Source organism: Equus asinus, chromosome 13 (assembly GCF_041296235.1).
Source record: "Equus asinus isolate D_3611 breed Donkey chromosome 13, EquAss-T2T_v2, whole genome shotgun sequence".
Taxonomy (NCBI): Eukaryota; Metazoa; Chordata; class Mammalia; order Perissodactyla; family Equidae; genus Equus; species Equus asinus.
The window spans coordinates 36,604,933-36,623,644 of record NC_091802.1 but is presented as its reverse complement, the minus strand read 5'-3'; the positions used below and the strand labels follow the sequence as shown (position 1 = coordinate 36,623,644).

Here is an 18,712-nt window from a genome sequence, read left to right as displayed (position 1 = left end):
CTCAGATTTGGATGACACAAGTTAAGCAGCTGCAGTTAAGCAGCTCTATGTTTCCCTGCACTTCTGTCGTTTGAGGCCTGTCTGTGGAGGGGAATCTTCTAAACGCCAGGGCTTGTGGAAGTGGTTTTAATTCCTTTAACAAATGCCATTTCAACTCATGCCCATTTTTACTTTTTGAGTTGACTCGTGTAGTAAGGGAAGATGAATAATGATTTTCAGGTCTTATTGAGGGCATGGTAGAAAGAAATGGATTAGGTAGGAAAGCATTTTGTAAATAAAAAGATAATTTTTTCACACCTATTTTATACCTTAGTATGTTGTTAAACTTTTGGCAGTTTCTTCTTTGCTACCAGTCATTTTGGAATCCATGTATAAAGACATTTTAGTTGAATATATATAATAATTTTTTCCCATTGTTCTCCCTCAGGACCTGATTGATGAGTGGATAGCCAAAGAGGCCAAAAGATCCAACTCCAATAAAACCATGGATCCAAGCTGTTTAAAATGGACCCCTCCCAAGGGCACTTAAAGTGACCTATTACTCCGAGCCAGCGAACCCCAGCAGTAGGAATCCATACCCTAGGGATCTGTCTGTCATTTCTGTTGCTCTTGTGATTGGCAAGTACAGTATCCTTTGGGAAGGCCATCCCCCTCAGGACTGTCCTGGCTCCGACCTTCATGTACACTGCAGACGCTGGTTCTGAGGAACTGTTGTTTCGGCCTCAGTGAGGTTGCCTGGATGGGATCTATATTAGACTTGAGTGCAGATCCCTTGTAGCACTGACCCAAGGTGTTCTGTTTGGTACTGTACCTGTCCAGTCACTGGTTCTCTCCTCATGTTCTCTAGCTCCATGAGGTTGTGTTGTGTCTTCTAAACTTTGTAATAGTGCTTTTTGCCACCCGGTCACCAGACCTCCGAATACGGTTGCCATGACCAGGACCTTTCCAGTTATTCCTTACTGTGCTTTTTGGAGGGACAGGGCAGAGGTAACACTTCCGAGTGTGTGTGTACTGGGAGGGGTCTGTTCCCTTTGGATTTCATCTCACTTTAAATTTTTTCCTCCATTTTTATTGAAAGACCTGTTTTTGATCAGTATCAGGCTGACCAGAGTCAAATTCTTTTGAAGATTTTCCCAGGGATTAGTCTTGGTGACATCGCATAGTCTATCTGGACGAGATGGAGAGAAGAATTAAGAGGTGGTGATGCTGTGTTTGGTTTGAGTTCACCTTGGGCAGTGGGCAGTCTTCTGGTGGAAGGGAACGGATACTTTTGCCTTGCCAGAAAGTGTCCAGTAGTAAGTGCTCTCTTCTCTCTTTATTCCCTGCCCCTTTTTACATTTGCAGGTGCCAAAATAATTTCCAGTTCTCCCCTTCATGCTGCGTGTTAACTGGTTAATTATACTGCAGAAATCTTTTCAGCAGTACCAGTCTGATGTAGCATACCTAGATTTCCACATAAGTTGCATTGATTTTGTCTGAACATCCTCGGAGAAGTAGAAAATGATTGAAAATGACTTCTGTATCTCAGCCCATGACTCAGCAAGGCAGAACGGTCACCCCTGCCGAGGTTTGCTTCTCTTTTCAGCAGTGCTTCGCACTCCCTCTAGGACTGAAGTGCTAATGCCCTTCCAAGAACAACTCCTCCACTTCCTTTTTGGGATTTGCCACCATCCCCCTATTCTCTGGTCTATTTTTGGTGTGCGAGTGAAGGAAGAGATGCTCCCTCTAATTTCTCTCTAGCCCATCATAACCTGCTATCTTGGGGCAGCTTTTGATGTATGACATGTCACCCTTCCCAACTTGGTCTCCTATAACACTGTCGTCTTCATGTGGAGCCGTCACCACAATCCCGCCTCTGGTCATCTGTGCCTTTCTCTTGTCATCTCTGTACACTACTTATATTCACTGTGGGTTGGGGGGAGCTAATTTTAAGCATGTTCAATGGCTGCTCCCTGCCATTTTCAGTGTCACTGTTAAAATTTATCCAAAAGCAACTTCACTGGGGATTTTCTTAAGGGGTAAAGGCCTTTTACAGAAGCTACCCTTCCCCACATGTGGTAGAATGTGCTGTTCTATATCTACTCCTCAATAAAGCATGTTCTCTGCTCAAGTCTGTTTCACCCAGGGGCTCTCATTTATGTATGAAAACGATGCAGTTGACCTGCTACTAATGGTAAATGCATTGGGGATTTATTTTACCTAGCAGTAAACTGACTGTTGAGGTATGTGGTTTGTGGCTGTGGAATTTTTTTGTCTGTGCTGCAGGCCTTCTATAGAAGGACTTCTTACTCTGAACTTGGCTGGTTGGTGGGTTAAATTCTGTCTGCCTCACTTTGGTTTCAACTGATAGGTATGCATAGCAATGACGAGTTAGTAGTATTCATTCTTTCATTAAGTTCCTTTTCTTCTGATGTAAAGGCAAAGGAACCAGCAGAAAGTTGGGACAGATGGGTACAATTGATGTTGTGGGAGGTGGGAACAGGTATATCCCTTCTCATCTCCAAGCTTATCTGCCACTAGTGAGGAGCAATACCACTTCTCTACCCGGGAGAGTCAATGATGAGGTGATTACTGAAAGTAGCTGATGTCTGCAAGTAATTTTCCTTTTGTATTTACCCAGTGCAAGAAAAGGAAGGCCAGACACCTACCTGTATAGAGGAAGGAAGGAGGGTGGAAATCATTTGCTGGGGTGGTTTTTCTCACCGTGGCTGGTAGTGGTGAGAACCTATCTCAGCGGACAAGCTAAGGGTCCTCCTTTGCAAGGTTAGAGTCCTGTGCATCACTTACTGGGGGTGGAGGATGGGATGGAGAGAAGCTGAAGGTTATAAAAAGACCCCTCTTACACTCATCTTAGAACGTGGGCCCAAATCTCTATTCTAAATATTTACATCAAAGGGAAAGTCTGCTCTCTCACCTTTTGAAAAGATTGAAGTAGATAATAAGGATCACGGGAATGGAATGCTGAGAGGTCAAGGCACCTGAAATTTTGTGCACAATCTGGGTCCCAAGCCTCCACTGATTGCTGCCCCCTTTCCTCACCTAAAAATAAAAGGAAGGTTTCTCTGGTTTAAATCCCTTACAGGTATGGGAACAGTGTTCACTTTCTTGGCAACTTTGAGTAAGACAGACTCTGTCCCCTCTGACTCCTTTTTACCTGCACAAAAGAAGCTCAGCTGCTTAGCCTCCTTCATTAGAAGAGCAAAAGTCTGGAGTTATTCCTGGATCTAGCTCCTGAGACCCTGTCAGTGGAAGCATCTACTCTATTTGTGGAGGAAGAAGAGAGCCCTAGCACATGCTGGTTGCTTCCGCTATGCTCAGCACTGAGCTGGGTGCTTCCACACTGCCTCGTTTGACTCTCGTGTTAGCCTGTGCAGTAGGAGTTCACCTTGGTTCTGCAGAAGGAAACCTGAAGCCCAAGGTGACCCAGTGAGCAGCAAGGCCGGAATCTCACTTTGGTCTGTTCAACTTGGGAACCTACACCCTCCCCTCTACCATTTGCTTCCTCAGCTGTTTGATTCCTTAATGATTAATCATCCTCTCCCTTCTGATTAGATTTCCTTGCTTCAGCCACAGGCCCTCATGCTTCTAGTGGCTTCTGTTGCAAGAAATATAAATTGGTGGAAACTTTGAGACAAAAGACTGCATTATAGTAGATCCTGTAAGCAGCAGTTGGGGGCCAGAGACCTGAAGCAGGAGGCAGATGTGCCCCGTTCTGCCTGTGCTTCTGATTGAGGGATAAGCTGTTTAGGAAGCACTGTCCCTTCACTTAGGCGTTTCCTTCGGTCCTCACCACAGCGCCACTGTAACGTGTGTATTCTCTCCCTTCCCACAGGAGAAAATTTGAGGTTCGGAGGTCTCGCTGCTGGGTTATAGAAACAGAAAGAGCACCCTGCTTCTCTGATGCCAAATCCCACACTTTTGACAATGCTGTCCTGAGTCATCTGGTGCCTCTGTGCCTGTTTTCCCATTTCTCACAAGGGAATAGTGAGTCATGTTAAGTAATTTTTAACAATATGGTATACCTTTTATATGGAAAGATGATGCTTTGGACTTGTCCTCAGCTTTGGTTTGCCCCTGTAGTTCTGGGCAGATCGCCCTGGCTAGAGTTAGGAATGGCCTCGAGTGGAGTTCATTTGAAGCCAGTTGGTTGAGATCAGGGTGGGGGCTACATAGGAAAAGCCAGTACAGAAAAATAGACCACAGCTTGCTTACAGTACACATTCCTTCTGGAATATGAAACGCATGAAAAGCAGCTTTTTGGATGTATATTAGTAACTTTCAAGCGTGGTCATAAGTATGCCCTGCCCCTTTGAAGAGCAACTGGTAAGCCAGTGACATTGAGGACATGTGGGTTTTATGAGGTGCTGTGATCAAGCAGCACAGCTCACAGTCATCCTTATCCTTTTTTTTTACTTCTGATCTTTTGAGAATCTATTCAAAGCATTGAGGTTTTTTATAGCAGATTTTTCCCTTTTTTTCCTTCTGGAGAAGATTGGCCCTGAGCTAACATCTGTTACCAATCTTCCTCTTTTTTTTTTCCTCCCCAAAGGCCCAGTGCATAGTTGTATATCCTAGGTGTAAGTCGTTCTAGTTCTTCTGTGTGGGATGCCTCCATAGCATAGCTTGACAAGCGGCGTGTAGGTCTGCACCCAGGATCCAAAGCAGATCATGTGAACTTAATTAACCACTATGCCACTGGGCCGGCCCCCTCAAAGCACTGAGTGTTTTTTAATGCACATAGTGTAAATATGCACCCATTTGTCTACAGTTCAGGAAATTGAGCCTTTGAAGTCCGGTCTTGGACTGCGGTTATGAATTGAGAACTCTTGGTTTGAGAAAGCCCCAGTGGGAAGACAAGAATCCTGCCTTCTGCCTGCCTTCACTCTGAGCCAGGGCCCTAGGCTAGTTCTTTGTGTCACAGGTTCAGATAACAGCTTCCATCAAGTGAGGTCAATGACAACTGAAGGAGAAGGCCTGGCCCACTGTGGCCCCACAGGTACATATATATACAAAATGCTGTACAGGGCTTTGCATATTTTGAGAATAAAGTGAAAACTCCCTTGCTAAATAATATCTTGCCAGAAATTCTAGAAGCTATCTCTTGCTATTCATTGGGACCATGGAATTAAGAATTGGATCTCCACTGGTTTTGTGCCAGTACTTTTGGCTACAAACTTGTATGACTGCCTCTTCCAGACTATTTCCTGCTGATGGGGGCAGTATAATTGCCCACTTCCTTTGTGGTGTCTTCAGCAAAATGCCAATGAATGTCACTAAGCAGGGAGCAAAAGACGGTCCAGTGGTGAAAGATGTCCCTGGCGCTGAAATATCGGTGTGTATCCTCTGTCTTGTGCAACACCTGGAGATGCAGGTCATGCTGCTGCCATTTTGGGGTTTAGGGGTTGGTTTGTGCCCAAGAGTGGAGAAAATAACCTGTGCTGTTGCACGACTTTGGCTCCATTGCTCCTCCCAGATGTTCTATGTGAGATGTAAACACCTTTATTCTTGAACTCCTGTTCATTCCAAGAAACCCCTCTGTCTTCTTAACCGGGTGTTTGTTTCTGGAAACAACTCACCTTGTATTTACTATATTCCAGGTTATTAGAAACTCCATTATTAACCTCACAGAAAAAGAGGTGTGGTGGGTCATCAGGGATGGCCACCAACAGTTTCTCCCAGCCCTGGATGTGTGTGCTGCTCTTTCCAATAAGAGATCTATTTTTCCCTTAAGTGTGGACTGGACTTTCGTTTTGACTAATTGGATGTAGCAGAAGTGATATTCTGGCAGCTTCCACTTTTGCTCTTGGAAACCAGCTGGCATGTTTCCAAACCAGAATCTTGAGCTAAACTGAATAGTGAGGGGTGGGTATCCTGCCAGCCTAGAGAATCGTGAAAAATACTGTTTTCAGCCATTAATTGTTTTGGGGTTGTTTGATACACAGCAATGGGCAAGTGGAACAAGAACTTTGAAACTCAAGGTCTAGAATTCAGTTTGGCCTTGTAGGTCCCATCAGTTATTGCCTGTGATGGAAAGCCAGGTGTGCCCATGGGAGGGCCACCACCTTGGGTAACTCCAGGGAGCAGTATTCGTATAATACGTAATGGCACCCTTAGAGCCAGTTGGTCACCTGTTTGGTCATTCAGCTTGGCTCAGCTGTCAGTCAAATTGGTTCTGAGGTCCCTGCCTGGCCTTGGCATTCTTAGCCACCTCCTTATGGGAGTGGATTAGGGAAAGCGGAGAGTCTCCTACTGTCAAGACTGAGGCCCATCACTTCCCTGCTCAAGAATTCATGTGGCTTCTGTTTTCTGATTGCATTAAGTTCACGTTTATCCTGGCTTTCAAGTCTTTCCGTAAGCTAACTCAGCCTACATAGCTTTCATCATTCCCCCACACAGCTTCAACATGCAGCTGGATTGGTCTCTATTTCTTTTCCTGTTTTTACTGGGAAAGCCTCCACTTAAACTCCTCGAAGTGTGTCCCGTTAAACACAAAGTAGTGTGGATCGAAAGGGTACTGTAGTCAAACTTGGAAAATACTGAGTTAAAGTGAACACTCAGTGTATTTCTTGACTTCAGGGCTTCTCAAAACCTCCCTCCTGGGATTTTCCCATGAGGGAGACACAGAATGTAACACTTCCTAAAATGATTTCATCTGGAAGGAGCCTCGAGAGATAGAAATGCCGCGGGGCTGGGTGGGGCCATTTGGAAGTTTCTTTCCTGCCTGTTGAAATGGCCCAGCTAAAAAGGAATTCCTCTTGAAGTTTTCATAATTCCACCTGAGATTTATCTATACGACTATAGCATAGACCAAGTGTAGAGGTTGAGTGTGTTTGGAGTGAAGACACCTTGGCTCAAATCCTGGCTCTGCCATTGTGTAACTTCAAGCATGTGGCCTATCCTCATCTGCAGAATGAGGATAATTGTGAAGGTAAGTTGCCATGCAGAATGCTGATACATACACAAATGGTTTGTACATAAAAGATGTGGAACTTGCAATCTCCTGAAAGAGATGTATTAAATGCATATGATTTCTAATTGTGAGCAATACTATGGATGGAAAAGGACAAGGTGTGTAAGCATAACTGGAGAGAACTAGTTGAGCTTGGTTTTTGAGGAAGCCGTGTCTGAGGAAGGACCTTTATTCTGGAACGTGAATGGTGAGGAGTTGGCCAAGGGAGGAGTGGAGGAGCTGGGGCAGTGTTTAGATAGGGAAGAGCCTGAGAACAGACCCCGAGGAAGGCAAGCACTTGGTGTGCATGACGGACTAAGACAAAGCCAGGTGAGGAGGTAGGGGGACCAGAAAGTACAGGGCCTTGGAGGCCTCAACAGCAATGTCAGTGTATCGTAGGAAACCAAACTGTGGCCAGTAGGGCATGGACATGATCTGATTGCCCGTTTTAAAGCGTCATTCTCAGGGAAGAGAATGGATGGGGCTGGTCTGGCAGTAAGATGGGAATCAAGGAAGCCTTCAGGAAACTGCCCTCCAGGCAAGGGAAGACAGTGGCTGGTATTAACAGTGGTAGTGAAGGTGGAAAGAAGATGAATTTGAGATAGATTTGGGGAGAACCAACAACCAGGTGATATATTTGATGTGAGGAGCAAGGACTAGAGGGTAACTCCAGATTTCTGGTTGGGCAGCTGGATGCGTGGAGGTGCCATTTGTGGGGATGCTGATGATGGTGAAGAATAGCTTTGGGGCAGTAGGTTAGGAGCTCAGCGTTTGCACATGCCGAGTTGAGAAGTACAGGATATGTGTTCAATGAGTGGCAGCTGCTATTATTTCAGTTACTTGTATTTAAGTTTGGTTCCTTCATGGCTCTCTAGAGAGAGACTCCCTGAGGACAGGAAGTGCGAGTCCGTCAAAACTCTCCAAAGACCTCTTGTGTGCTGAGCACTATCGTTGGCACTGGGGTAAAGATAAATGAGGTCCATGTACTTTAGAAACCCTGTTTCTCAAGTTGAGGAAATAAACTATTATAACAACATCTATTAAGTGCTGTAATGGAAGAATGTGCAAGGTGCTCTGGGAACTTGGAGCAGGGAACGAATGGGCGGGTGCCGGATTGGGAAAGCTTTAGAGACATTGACCCTCTGAGTAAGAATTCACCAGAATAGGAAGAAAATGGCATGTGCAAAAACCAGAAGGTTGAGTGAACATGCTGGGTTTGAAAAGGATCATTGGAGAGCAGGGTGTGGCTTTTGCGCAGAGCAAGGACATTTTGACTCCCCTCTAAGGTCCTTAGGTCTTCCAGGACAAATTCCAGTCTCGTACTTTCATACACCCAGTCCCATCTGAGTTCCTAGTGAAGTGCCAGCACATAGAGGAAACTCATGAAATATTTGGTGACTTCAGTTTTTCTTATTTACTTATTTATTTATTTTGAGGAAGATTACCCCTGAGCTAACTGCTGCCAATCCCCCTCTTTTTGCTGAGGAAGACGCCCTGAGCTAACATCTGTGCTCATCTTCCTCTTCTTTATATGTGGGACGCCTACCCAGCATGGTGTGCCAAGTGGTGCCATGTCCGCACCCGGGATCTGAACCGGCGAACCCCAGGCCGCTGAAGCAGAACGTGCACACTTAATCGCTGTGCCACTGGGCCGGCCCCTGACTTCAGTTTTTCTTAAGTGTCCCAAACTTCAAACACAAGAATAACATCTTCAATCCTCTGCTGATCCTTCAAGTTGGATTATTACAGTGAACCACCTCTTGAGATCACAGCACTGGGTGCGGTGAGGTGGGGAAGACAATGGGCATGCTAATGGGTTAGAGGTTAGGAGTGGATGGAATGAGAAATACGCTAACTGGGAAATTCCGTGGTAGTGGCGAAGAGTTGTACCGTCTCCCACCCCCATGTTTCTCACTAGGCATGGATAAGGGGTGAGAATGGAGAAGAGAGGCTTGAGGTTTATTCAGGGCTCAGGATGAACCGTCAGTCTTAGGACAGAGACTTGCACTACAGGTCAAATAGAAGAACCTTGCTGGTTGTGCTGACACTATTTGGCCTCTCCTTAGAGGCCTCTGCTAAAACTCCTCAGCACCCAGATGAAGGGTCTGCCCTCTCCACCCATGCCTTCTTCCCCTCCTTTTAAACAGCTTAGCCACTCCCTGCCCCCAAGAATCAGTTGCCCCAAAAAACTTAGAAGGCGTTTCCTTCTTTTTGGAGAGGGGCGCAGGGAAGCTACGTGTTCTGTAGCCTGGTGAATTAATGAACCCACACAGCTCCCAACTCAGTCCTTTGTTCAGCACCTCGATGCTTCTTACCTAAGTTTGCCCGCTAGTTTCATTCTGGCTGATGTGCCACTTTCTACGCATCTGGGGGGCCTCTGTGTCCTGCCTGCCCATAAACCCCTGGGGCAGGGACGGTGGCCTCCCTATCAGACTGGGCTCCCTGAGGGTGGGAACAGCTCCTGTGGGTGCTCAGGGCGAGTGGTGCTTAGGGAGTGACTGACACCTGTGTCCCAGAAGCAAAGCCGTTAATCGAAGGGCCGCCTTATACATGAGAATTGATGAAGGGCCTGGGACCCGATTCTTCTCCACGTCAGAAGACACTGGGTTTGGGTCCTTGAGATCCTGGCTGCGGGTAGGGAGAGTGTTTTCAGGCTGGGCTGTTGTCCTTACCTGTGTCCCAAGCCTGTTTTCCCACCTGAGAGTGGAGACCAGGCTGTTTAGTATTTCCCTTTGCAATTCTGGAAAAGGCCTCCTGGCCTGCTGACATGCCAGGCCACATTCTTGCCCTCTGCCCTGTACCAGAGAAGAAGCCATTCACTGTTCATTCATTTATTGAGCCCCTACTGTGTTCTGGGCACAGAAGACAAAGAACTGGGTGAGAGACAACCCTGCTCTGTAGTCAAAGGCGAGCTCTGAGTGCTGAGGGAGAGATCACTCCAGTTTGCGACTGTGAGAACAGTATATTTATGCACGACCGTTGCTTGAGACTGAGAGTCCTGGAGGGAACCCCAGTGAGTTCAGAGGGCCAGGTTGGACGCACAGGAAACACGGAGAAGAGGGTTGGCCTGGCTGGCTGGTCGGCTGTAATGTCCAGGTAGGGAGAAAGGGGGTTTCATCCACTGGGAAACGTGCGGTAGGGGCTCTCACTCTGACCCGTGGTCCTCGTCCTCTCTTCCTGGGAAGAGTTCTGTACCTGGACGGTGGTTAGGGGAGTCTTGTCTGTCTCCTCCACCCATGGAGGCCCTCCCTAGTCACTGTTCCCGAGGCCCTCCAGGTCCCTAAGTCATGTTTCTCCGGCTATAGATATCTTGGGCAATCAAATTGAAGGTTCATGTGCTGTATCTGCTGTTACTCAATCGTCAATGCCTCCAGAGCAGGAACGAGCCAACCCTGTTTTCCTCTCTAAAGGAAGGGAAGTGGTAATCCTGTATTCACAATCCCAAATGCCCTCCTGGGGACGTGGAAAGTGCCGTGGATTGGGAAACAGTAGGCACAGCTTTTAGTCTTGGCTCTGTTATTAGCTCACTGCATGACTTTGGGCAAGGTGTGTTCCATCCCTGAAAAATGATGACTTTAAGATTCCCGCCCACACTGCACGGAGGGCATTCATTTCTATTTTGTATTAGGATGACTTTGATGGCCCTTTGAATGGAATGGCTCAGACACTTAGAAAAAATCTCGGGGGAAAATAGAGGACTTTCCCATCTTTATGGGAAGAGCCTGTGTTGGAAGGAGCAGGTGTTCATCAGGGAAGCTAGAGAGGGGTCCAGAAGTCTGCAGCTCTTGGGGGAGAGGTCAGGCACTAGGGAAGGCAAACTGGAGCTCAGCATCTTTCCAGCTGGGACGCCCCCTACCCTTCCTCATGTGCTGGGTGGCTTGAGCTATTGATCTTTCCCTCAGCCTGATTCACTTATCTACTTTCATGCCTGTTCATCCATTTATTGAGCATATAGTTGGGCCTTCTTGGGGTTGTGGCCCCTGCCAGAAGGTGTTAGCTGATACCTGCTTAGGTTATTACTCACCTGGGTGATTTGCACTTATTTACAGTTATTAAAGACAGAAAATATCTTAAGACTAAAGGCATGACTCTCTTAACAATCAGTGATTAGTGAGGGAATAAGGAGTATGTGCCAGGGTCGGAAAAACTACACACCATTCTCTGTGGCGTCAGCTGGCCCCTCCTGGATCATCAGAGGGACCACTTCCCTGCCCCTCAACTGCTCTCTTCTCTGTGGCCTCTGCCTAATGGCTTGTGGGGAGCCTGTTCTGTCTGTCCAGCTGCATGGCCCCCACTATGGAGACTGGCAGCAAAGTATCTGGCCCCTTTCCTATGATACCTTGCAATCCACTAGAGGCTCTCACTTACCTTCTGTAGATGGTCTTCCCTTGCCCAGGAGGTCTGGGACCACTTGTCCTCGCTGATTCCCTGGTGATAGAGAGAGAAGAGACAGAGAAGAAAGACAGAGTGCAGCAGAGGAAGGCTGCTTTGGGAACAGGAAGGGCAGGGACAGGGCCGGAGCTGGGGCGTTGTAAATGGAGTCGTTTCTTAATCATCTTGGGAGTTGAGGAAAAACTATGGATTGGTTCATTTGTTCACTGATTCATTCATTGATTCCTTCCTCTTTCTCCTCCATTCTCCTTCCCTTCTGCCCTTGCTTTCATGAACACATAGTGGGTACCTCTAATAGAAACTGCTGGGTGTTGGGGATACAAAGGAGATGGCAGACCTAGTACCTGCTCATGAGGAGTTTCCAGTCTAGGGACACCAGCTGTGTGACCCAGCAGTACAGTGCAGTGCAATATGCCAAGGACAGCATTGTGCCCAGGCCATGGAGACGAGCTCCATCTGGGTAAGGCAGGCAGGCAGGGAAGGAGAGATGGGGCTGGGAGTCCAGTCAGCGAGAGCAGCCCCAGAGGATGCTGGAGTCATGTTCAGGCATTGGACTTGATCCTGAGGGCACTGAGGGGTGGTGGGTAAAGGTTGTTTGTTTGGATTTTATCTTTTCACTGAAAGATTTTGGGCAAGGTACTGGCTACTCAGATTTGCACTTTTAAGATCCTTCCATGGGTTGGGCCGGTGGCATAGTGGTTAAGTTCACGCGCTCTGCTTTGGTGGCCCAGGGTTAGCCGGTTTGGATCCTGGGCACAGACCTACACACGGCTCATGAAGCCATGCTGAGGTGGCTTCCCACATAGAAGCAGTAGAAGGACCTACAACTAGGATATACAACTACGTACTGGGGCTTTGACTAAAAAGCAAACCTTAAAAAGATCTTTTCAGATGCAGTGTGGGAAATGGATTGATTAGTTTTTCTCAAACCATGCTTTAGACCTGAGGTAATCTTGAACCTTTGGCAGAAGCAGATTCATCCCCATTTCCTCCTTATCTCTGCAGCTACTCCCTGGGCATCATAGACCACTGCCCTCAGGCAACAACCCGGAAGCCTGGCATGTGGCCAAACCACACTGGCCCCACCCTCTGCAATGCCAGCCTGGTGTGCCCCTGGACACCACATCTTTTCTCACTTCCCTGACTTGTTAGTGGCCAAGACAACTCGGTACTCCCCAGGGAGCATGCTGAGGGGAAGGTCTGAACAACACTTACCCGTTCTTCTCCCTGGCTGGATGGGAGGTACTCCTGGGGGAAGGAAAGAAGGAATGAGGACCGCATGGCTTTCCCCAGGGGCATGGTGAGATGGGAAGGGCTCAAGGCTCTTTGGGATTTGGTGCCTTTGTGGGTCTTCAGGGAAACTCCAGTCACTCCCCTTTGTCCTCATGTGGCTGAGCCACTCAGCTGCTGCTGGTAGGAGGCGGTGTGGAGTAGTGGGAAGTGCACAGACTTTGGGGTGATTGGCACCTGAGGTTAACGAAGGTTAACCTTCGTTAAGTACTTTAAAATCTGAACCTTCGTTTCCCTACTGGTGATAAATGGGATGTTGTTGTGAGATCTAATCAGATGAGAGCATAGTAGGTGCTCAAGAAATATTTCTCTTATACCCACATCCCTGCTTCTTATGGGTTGTTGGATTTGGAAGAAAGCTCTGCAATGGCCCAGTCCAAAGCTTGTTTTGTGGAGGAGGAAACTAAGGCCAAAAGTGTTTGGTCACAGGTTGGTTTTCTCTGTTTTTTTTAATTACAAAAGCAGTCCTTGAATACATGCCCACTATAAAAAGAATCAAGTAATATAGAAGTACAGTAAAAATTAAAGTTCGTCTTTACTCTCCCTCCCTCACTTCCACTTCCTATTCTAAATGTAACCCCTGTTGACAGTTTGATATTTATCCTTCCAGGATTTTCCCTATGTATTTGCATATATATATGTGTAAGTATGTAGTTTTCTTTTAAACAAGTAGGCTCCTATCATACATATTGTTTATAAGTTGCTTTTTCCACTTAACCAATATCTTGGAAATCTTTCCATATCTTTCCACAGATCTGCCTCATCCTTAATGGCCACAAAGTCTATGGATGTGTCTAATATATTTTGATCATTCTGTACTGATATTTCTATGTTGTTTCCAAATTCTTACCTTTATAAGCAAGTTGGCAATGAACACTCTGGTCCAACTGTCTCAGGGCTTATGTGTCAATAGCATTTCTATTTGATAAATTCTCTGAAGTGAGGCTCTTGGTGAAAAGGTATGTGTATTTCCAACTGGGATGGATATTGCCAACATGTCCTCTAAATAGACAGTGTATTAAAGCACCAGTTTCTTCATACCCTCACCAACACCACTTAAAAATATATGTAATGTTGACAATAAGAAAAGAGAACACTGTTCTCTGCCCCAAACTGCTCTGTCTCCTTGAACCCCTAGGACGTGACTACCGCACTGAGAGTGCCCTCAGGGAACAGAGGTTCATTGTAATAATTCTATGTGAGCCAGAGTCCACTAGAAAGCTTGGCCCCTGGCTTTGCTCACATCTAGATCCTGATCTCTAGCTTCACCACTGCTCTTCAAAGTAGTCCATAGTATTGAAGGCAAGGGCACCAGCCAGGGTGCAAAGCACCGGCCAGCACCTTTAGGGTGACCATACTCTCCATATGCTAGAGACAGCCTGGTTTATAGCTGTTGCCTGGTGTAATTAACACTCTCTGAGTGTACTGGTTTGGATGATAATCTATATGGGCACTACCCCACCCCATTGCGTGGGCAACCCATACCAGACTAGAGTAATGGACCCTGGATCCTGGGCTTTAAGCTAGGGCCCCTGCTTGTTATAACAGAACCCACTCAGAACCACTCATTGCTGGGTGCCCGCCTGCCTCCCCATCAGCCCAAAGAACTCACCTCCCACCCGCTTCCCCATCAGCCCAAAGAACTGCCTGGCTTTGCCCCTCTTCACCTCCTGAAGCTGGAGCTGAATGCTGGGAATGACGCCTTCCTGAAGAAGCAGAGAGTTCATTAGAGTTAGAGTTGGGGGGAGGTTGGCAAGGAGACAGGGCAGCCTGAGCAATAACAATCTCAATAACACGTGTGGTGGTACTGGGTTCTTTTACATATTTTACACAATACTGCGCATAATAATAATAGCTAAATTTCACCTACGATGTTCTTGGCACTGTTCGAAGCACATGAATATATTAACTCATTTAATCATTACCAAAACCCTGTGAAGTAAATACTATAACTGTCACCATTTTACAGATGAAACACTGAGGCACAGAGAGATTAAATAATTTGTCTGAGCTCACCAGCTAGGAAGTGAGAGATGGAGCCAGAACCTGAAGCCAGGTCATCTGGCTCAGAGGCTCAAACACTACGTCATGATCTCATTTACTCTTCACAACCACCTTGTAAAGTAGGGATTGTGATTTATCATCATTTTCCATGTGGGGAAACTGAGGCTTATGGAGGTTAGATGACTTGTCCAAGGTCACACAGGAAGTAAGAGAGCCAAGATTCAAACTCGGGAAGTCTGACTCCAGAGCATGGGCTCTGCTCCATCTTAGGAAATGTCTCTAACATAGACAAGGAGGGGGCAGGTAATGGACTTAGGGTGGGCACCCAGCAGGCAAGGTGGGACAGCTACTCCTCTAACCCCACTCTGACTCTGGTCTCACTCCTCTTCCCCCACACTCCCCTCATTGTCCCAGATTTACCCTTCCCTAGAGCCTGGGCCTCCCATGGGGAACATGTTCTGGACCAAGGGCTGTGGGTTTAAGCACTCATGCTTCCATTAGCCTCTGTGACTTTGGCCAGAGTCCTCTTCCTCTCTGGCCTTAACTGGAGCCCCTGAAGAAGGGCCTGCTCAGCTCTGCTGAAAGAGAGAGAGGCTCTGTCGTGGGAAGAGTACGGTAAGTGACATTCATTAGACTGTCTTCACATCTCTCTATCTCTGTGCCTGGCATAGCGTCTGGTACACACAGGAGCTCAGCATGTGTGGGATACATATGCTCAATGAAGGCCCTTGCTCTGGCAGTCTGGGGATAGGGAAAAGGATGGGGTCTCCTTTTCCAGGAAGACTGAGGACAGGCGCACAGAGTCCTAGAGTAACACAAGCCGCCTGCCCGGAGGCTGGGAGCTGGTGTTGGATCAGGGGTTTGTCCTTCCATCCCCAGTTTCCCCAGGGGCGGTGCTGAGCTCCAGAGGCCTGGCTGGGGTACAGTGGAAACCCCTTTGCCTCTCATAGCCCGTCTTGTCCCAACTTTTGGGATCAGGAGTAGATTGTTTTCTAAGCCTTGGACTAATTCAGTCACTTCCAATCTGTCTCCTCTCCAGGAGATCAATGGCTAGGGCAGCTGTCTCGGGCTGGAGTCACCCAGCCTGGTCAGGAACGAGAAAGTCTCCTTGGAGATTTGGACCTATTTCTGAAAAGCTCATGAAAACCACTTTGCCTTGGTAAAAGGTAGCTTTCAAATGCAAGCTAGAAAGAACGGTTATTTATAAATTAAATAAGACTCACCTTTTCTCCTACCCACTGGGTTTCTGGGGGCCCCTTAGAAGACTTCATTCCCTTTCACTCAGGAAGGACTCCTGCCCCAACCTGAAGCCCTCCTTATCCAGTGACCCCAAGTCCACAGCTCCAGGGGTGACTGCAGGTGGGGATCCCTGAGATCTGGGGCATTAATCAGATCATCCCTGACAGTGCCACCATTCCTTCCATCACCTCACTCATGTTAGTGGTTCCTGTGTTCCATGCCCTGTGTCTCGGGAAGCAGAGGGATGCTAAATGAGAGTGAAAGGAGAATAAGCATTAGACCCAGCCGCAGCTCTAGTTGAAATTGATGATGTTTCCCGTGTGGCTGTGTAGCAAGCTCCCCGTCACACAGCTCGGCTTCCCTGTGCCTGGGCCAGGTCCCCTGAGTTTGGCACGGACCCCGTAAAGCATCTCAAAGCTTGAAAGAACGCGGGGGATCATGTTCCCTCTCCCCCCATTTTGCAGGTGAGGCAACTGATGTCCAGGGAGCATCAGTGATCTTCCCAAGGTCACATGGAGTCAGTGGAGAAGCAGAGAGTTGAACCTGGGTCTCCCCAGCCTGCCGTCTTCTCAACTGCACACATTTCCATGTTCAGACAAACCAGGAAGAAAACTCGCCACAAATGGCTATTCATCTGATGGCTCTTCCTGTGTCCTCACCTCCCAGGACCGGAAGGAGCCAGGCTCGGCCTTGTCTGTCTGCCTTCCTGCAGGCCTTCCTTGTCACTGGTCCTGTTTGTCTGCCCCCTGTCAGATTGGGAGCTCCCTGAGGTCAGGATCCTTTTCTCCCTGATCAGATGGGGTGGGGCACAGATGCCATGCTCTAAAGTTTAGATTTGTCCCCAGTGACAGCACTCAGTTTAGTAGAAGAGGCCGGCAATCAAACCAGTACTTGTCAGGAAACAAAAGTTTCTACATGTGTGATAAAACAGTGATCCTGCCCCAAGGTGATCCCCTTGAAAGGAAATTCTGGAAAATCTCCTCGATGCACAGAAACACAGAATCAGACCTTGGGCAAGGTGTGCACTTGTGCTTTTAAAGCTGTGTAACCTTGGACAAACTACTTGACTTCTCTGTGCCTCAGTTTCCTCATCTGTGAAATGGGAATAATAATTGTACCTTTCCCATAAGGTTGATATGAAGATTAAATGGGTTAATATTTATAAAGCATTTAGGACAGTGTCAGAAACATAGCATGTGTTAAATGTTTGTTAAATAAAACACACACGCACACACACACTGTGACTCCCATGTGCGGGTGCCCCTTTGGAGGTCAGCCAGGCCAAGTGCCATGGCCTTGAAGCTACGCACCGAGGGGAATCAGACAACCTGCCTTGCAGTGTACAACCTGCTCTCCCGGCAGCCATGGAGGGGATCTTCTGCCCCCTCCACCATGGGTCATCCCCTGCTCTGGGCAGAGCCTCTCCCCAAAAGTACCTCCAGGGTCACGGTTACCCAGGACCCTGCTTCGGCGCTGAGTGTCAGCTCCTCATCACCTGCCACGGCGCACGTAGACAGCCCCATCAGGAGAAGCAGGGTGAGGGAGAGCAGCATGGTGAGCTCTGCTGTGTCCTGGGACCCTCGGGGAGCCCCTCTCAGCCTGAAGACGCCTGCCTCCTGCAGGGCGGACCTCTCTTGGGCTCCTCTCGTGTAGGTGGGGGAAGCTCCACCGTTCTCTGTCCTCCCGGGTACCCTGCGTATTCCTTCACTGCTGCCGGCCAGCACTTGATCCCAGGGCTTAGCACTCTGATGCAACACCCGCCTCACTTTTGGCTGCATTCCTTCCGGTGCCAGGTGCACAATGGGGCAGTGTGTGCCCTGGCTGGGAGCCGAGGGGGCCTTGTCATCTCGGAAATGGGGAGGCAGACTGACTCTATGGCTCCTCCCTTCCTGGGGCTCTGCTCCCCAGAGCTTAGCCAGCATTCTACCGCTTGTCTCTCTTTCCCGTCACTGAGTCCCCCTTCCTCAGTGTTCCCCTCTGTCAATAGTCTCCATGTGTACATAGAAATACTTCTTGCCCTAAGAGAAATAGCACAGTGCTTAGAGAAATGAGGCTCTCACAAGTGGGAATTGGCATTTGCTAGAAGAATGGCTTCCTGCTCAAGTGTCATTGGCTCTAAACTCTCTTCCCACTGTTGTCAAACTGATTTCTCTAAAGCCCCAACCTGACCTGTTTCTCCTTGCTTACAGCCTTTTGATGTCTCCCCACCATCCTTGGAATAAAGTTCAAGCTCCCCAGCACAGCATTCAAGGCCCTTCTTTGCTTAGTTCCTCTCTCTCTTCCACCCACTCATCCATCCACCCACCCATCCATCCATCTGTCTGTCCATTTGTTGGTATAGAACAAGGGCCTTGTGGTCAGAGAGACTTGAATTCCAATTCTAGCTCCACCACCAAATAGCTGTGTGACCTTAGGTGCATTACTTTGCCCAGCTAAACCCCAGAATCCTCATCTGTAAAACGGGATTAATAATGGCACTTATTTCCAAAGTTGTTTGAGGATGAAATGAGGTAATGCCTGTGGAGCACTTAGCACAGTAGGTGATGTTAAATATTTAATACCCGTTAACTATGATTATGGTTACTATTATTGCCACTGAGTGAGATGAATAAGATGCCATCCATGTCTTACAGCATCTCCCAGTCTCCAGGAGAGGAGACCTCTGGTTGGCAGAGAAGCTGTATTCTGTTAGGTATGTGCCAGCATAGAGATGGGAGCAAGGGAAGGGTGCGCCTCCTTCCCAGTCTGCCCCGCAGCCACTCCCTGCCCACGGACGTACTGCCCCACCTGCTCCCAGAACAGGCTGAGACTTCCTGCCCCCATGCTTTGGCCTTGGCT

General features: G+C 47.9%; 2 protein-coding genes across 9 annotated transcripts in view; one reads left to right on the top strand and one right to left on the bottom strand.

The window, feature by feature from the left end:
- Window positions 1–3,628, top strand: part of KAT7 (lysine acetyltransferase 7) — a 31,887-nt gene extending 28,259 nt beyond the window's left edge. For both annotated transcript variants that reach the window (XM_014833562.3, XM_014833563.3), the window contains one exon: window positions 428–3,628. In XM_014833562.3, coding sequence (XP_014689048.1) covers window positions 428–529 — 102 coding nt within the window. In that variant the 3' untranslated portion in view covers window positions 530–3,628. The remainder of the gene's footprint in view (window positions 1–427) is intronic.
- Window positions 3,629–9,711: 6,083 nt separating this feature from the next.
- TAC4 (tachykinin precursor 4) lies at window positions 9,712–17,874 on the bottom strand. 7 transcript variants are annotated; one of them, XM_070483047.1, is made up of 5 exons: window positions 17,370–17,874; window positions 14,299–14,337; window positions 12,557–12,589; window positions 11,318–11,377; window positions 9,712–10,032 (listed from the first exon to the last, which is right to left on the bottom strand). In XM_070483047.1, exons 1-5 carry the CDS (start codon window positions 17,794–17,796, stop codon window positions 9,851–9,853), a joined length of 741 nt encoding a protein of 246 aa, XP_070339148.1. In that variant the 5' UTR covers window positions 17,797–17,874; the 3' UTR covers window positions 9,712–9,850. The 7 variants fall into 7 exon arrangements, with proteins under 7 accessions (XP_070339148.1, XP_014689051.1, XP_070339150.1 ...); XM_014833565.3 differs by having other exon boundaries at window positions 14,244–14,337; window positions 17,311–17,847; XM_070483049.1 differs by having other exon boundaries at window positions 9,767–10,144; window positions 17,311–17,874.
- Between the last annotated feature and the right edge of the window lie 838 nt (window positions 17,875–18,712).

What these genes read in the sequence shown, in the direction of transcription:
- TAC4 (XM_014833565.3), bottom strand. Translation starts at nt 17,796, where the DNA reads ATGCTGGCTAAGCTCTGGGGAGCAGAGCCCCAGGAAGGGAGGAGCCAT. An exon ending in GGGTAACCGTGACCCTGGAG is followed by an intron (nt 14,338 to 17,310) that starts GTACTTTTGGGG and finishes CTGCTTCTTCAG; the next exon opens with GAAGGCGTCATTCCCAGCAT. An exon ending in GATGGGGAAGCGGGTGGGAG is followed by an intron (nt 12,590 to 14,243) that starts GTGAGTTCTTTG and finishes TCCTTCCCCCAG; the next exon opens with GAGTACCTCCCATCCAGCCA.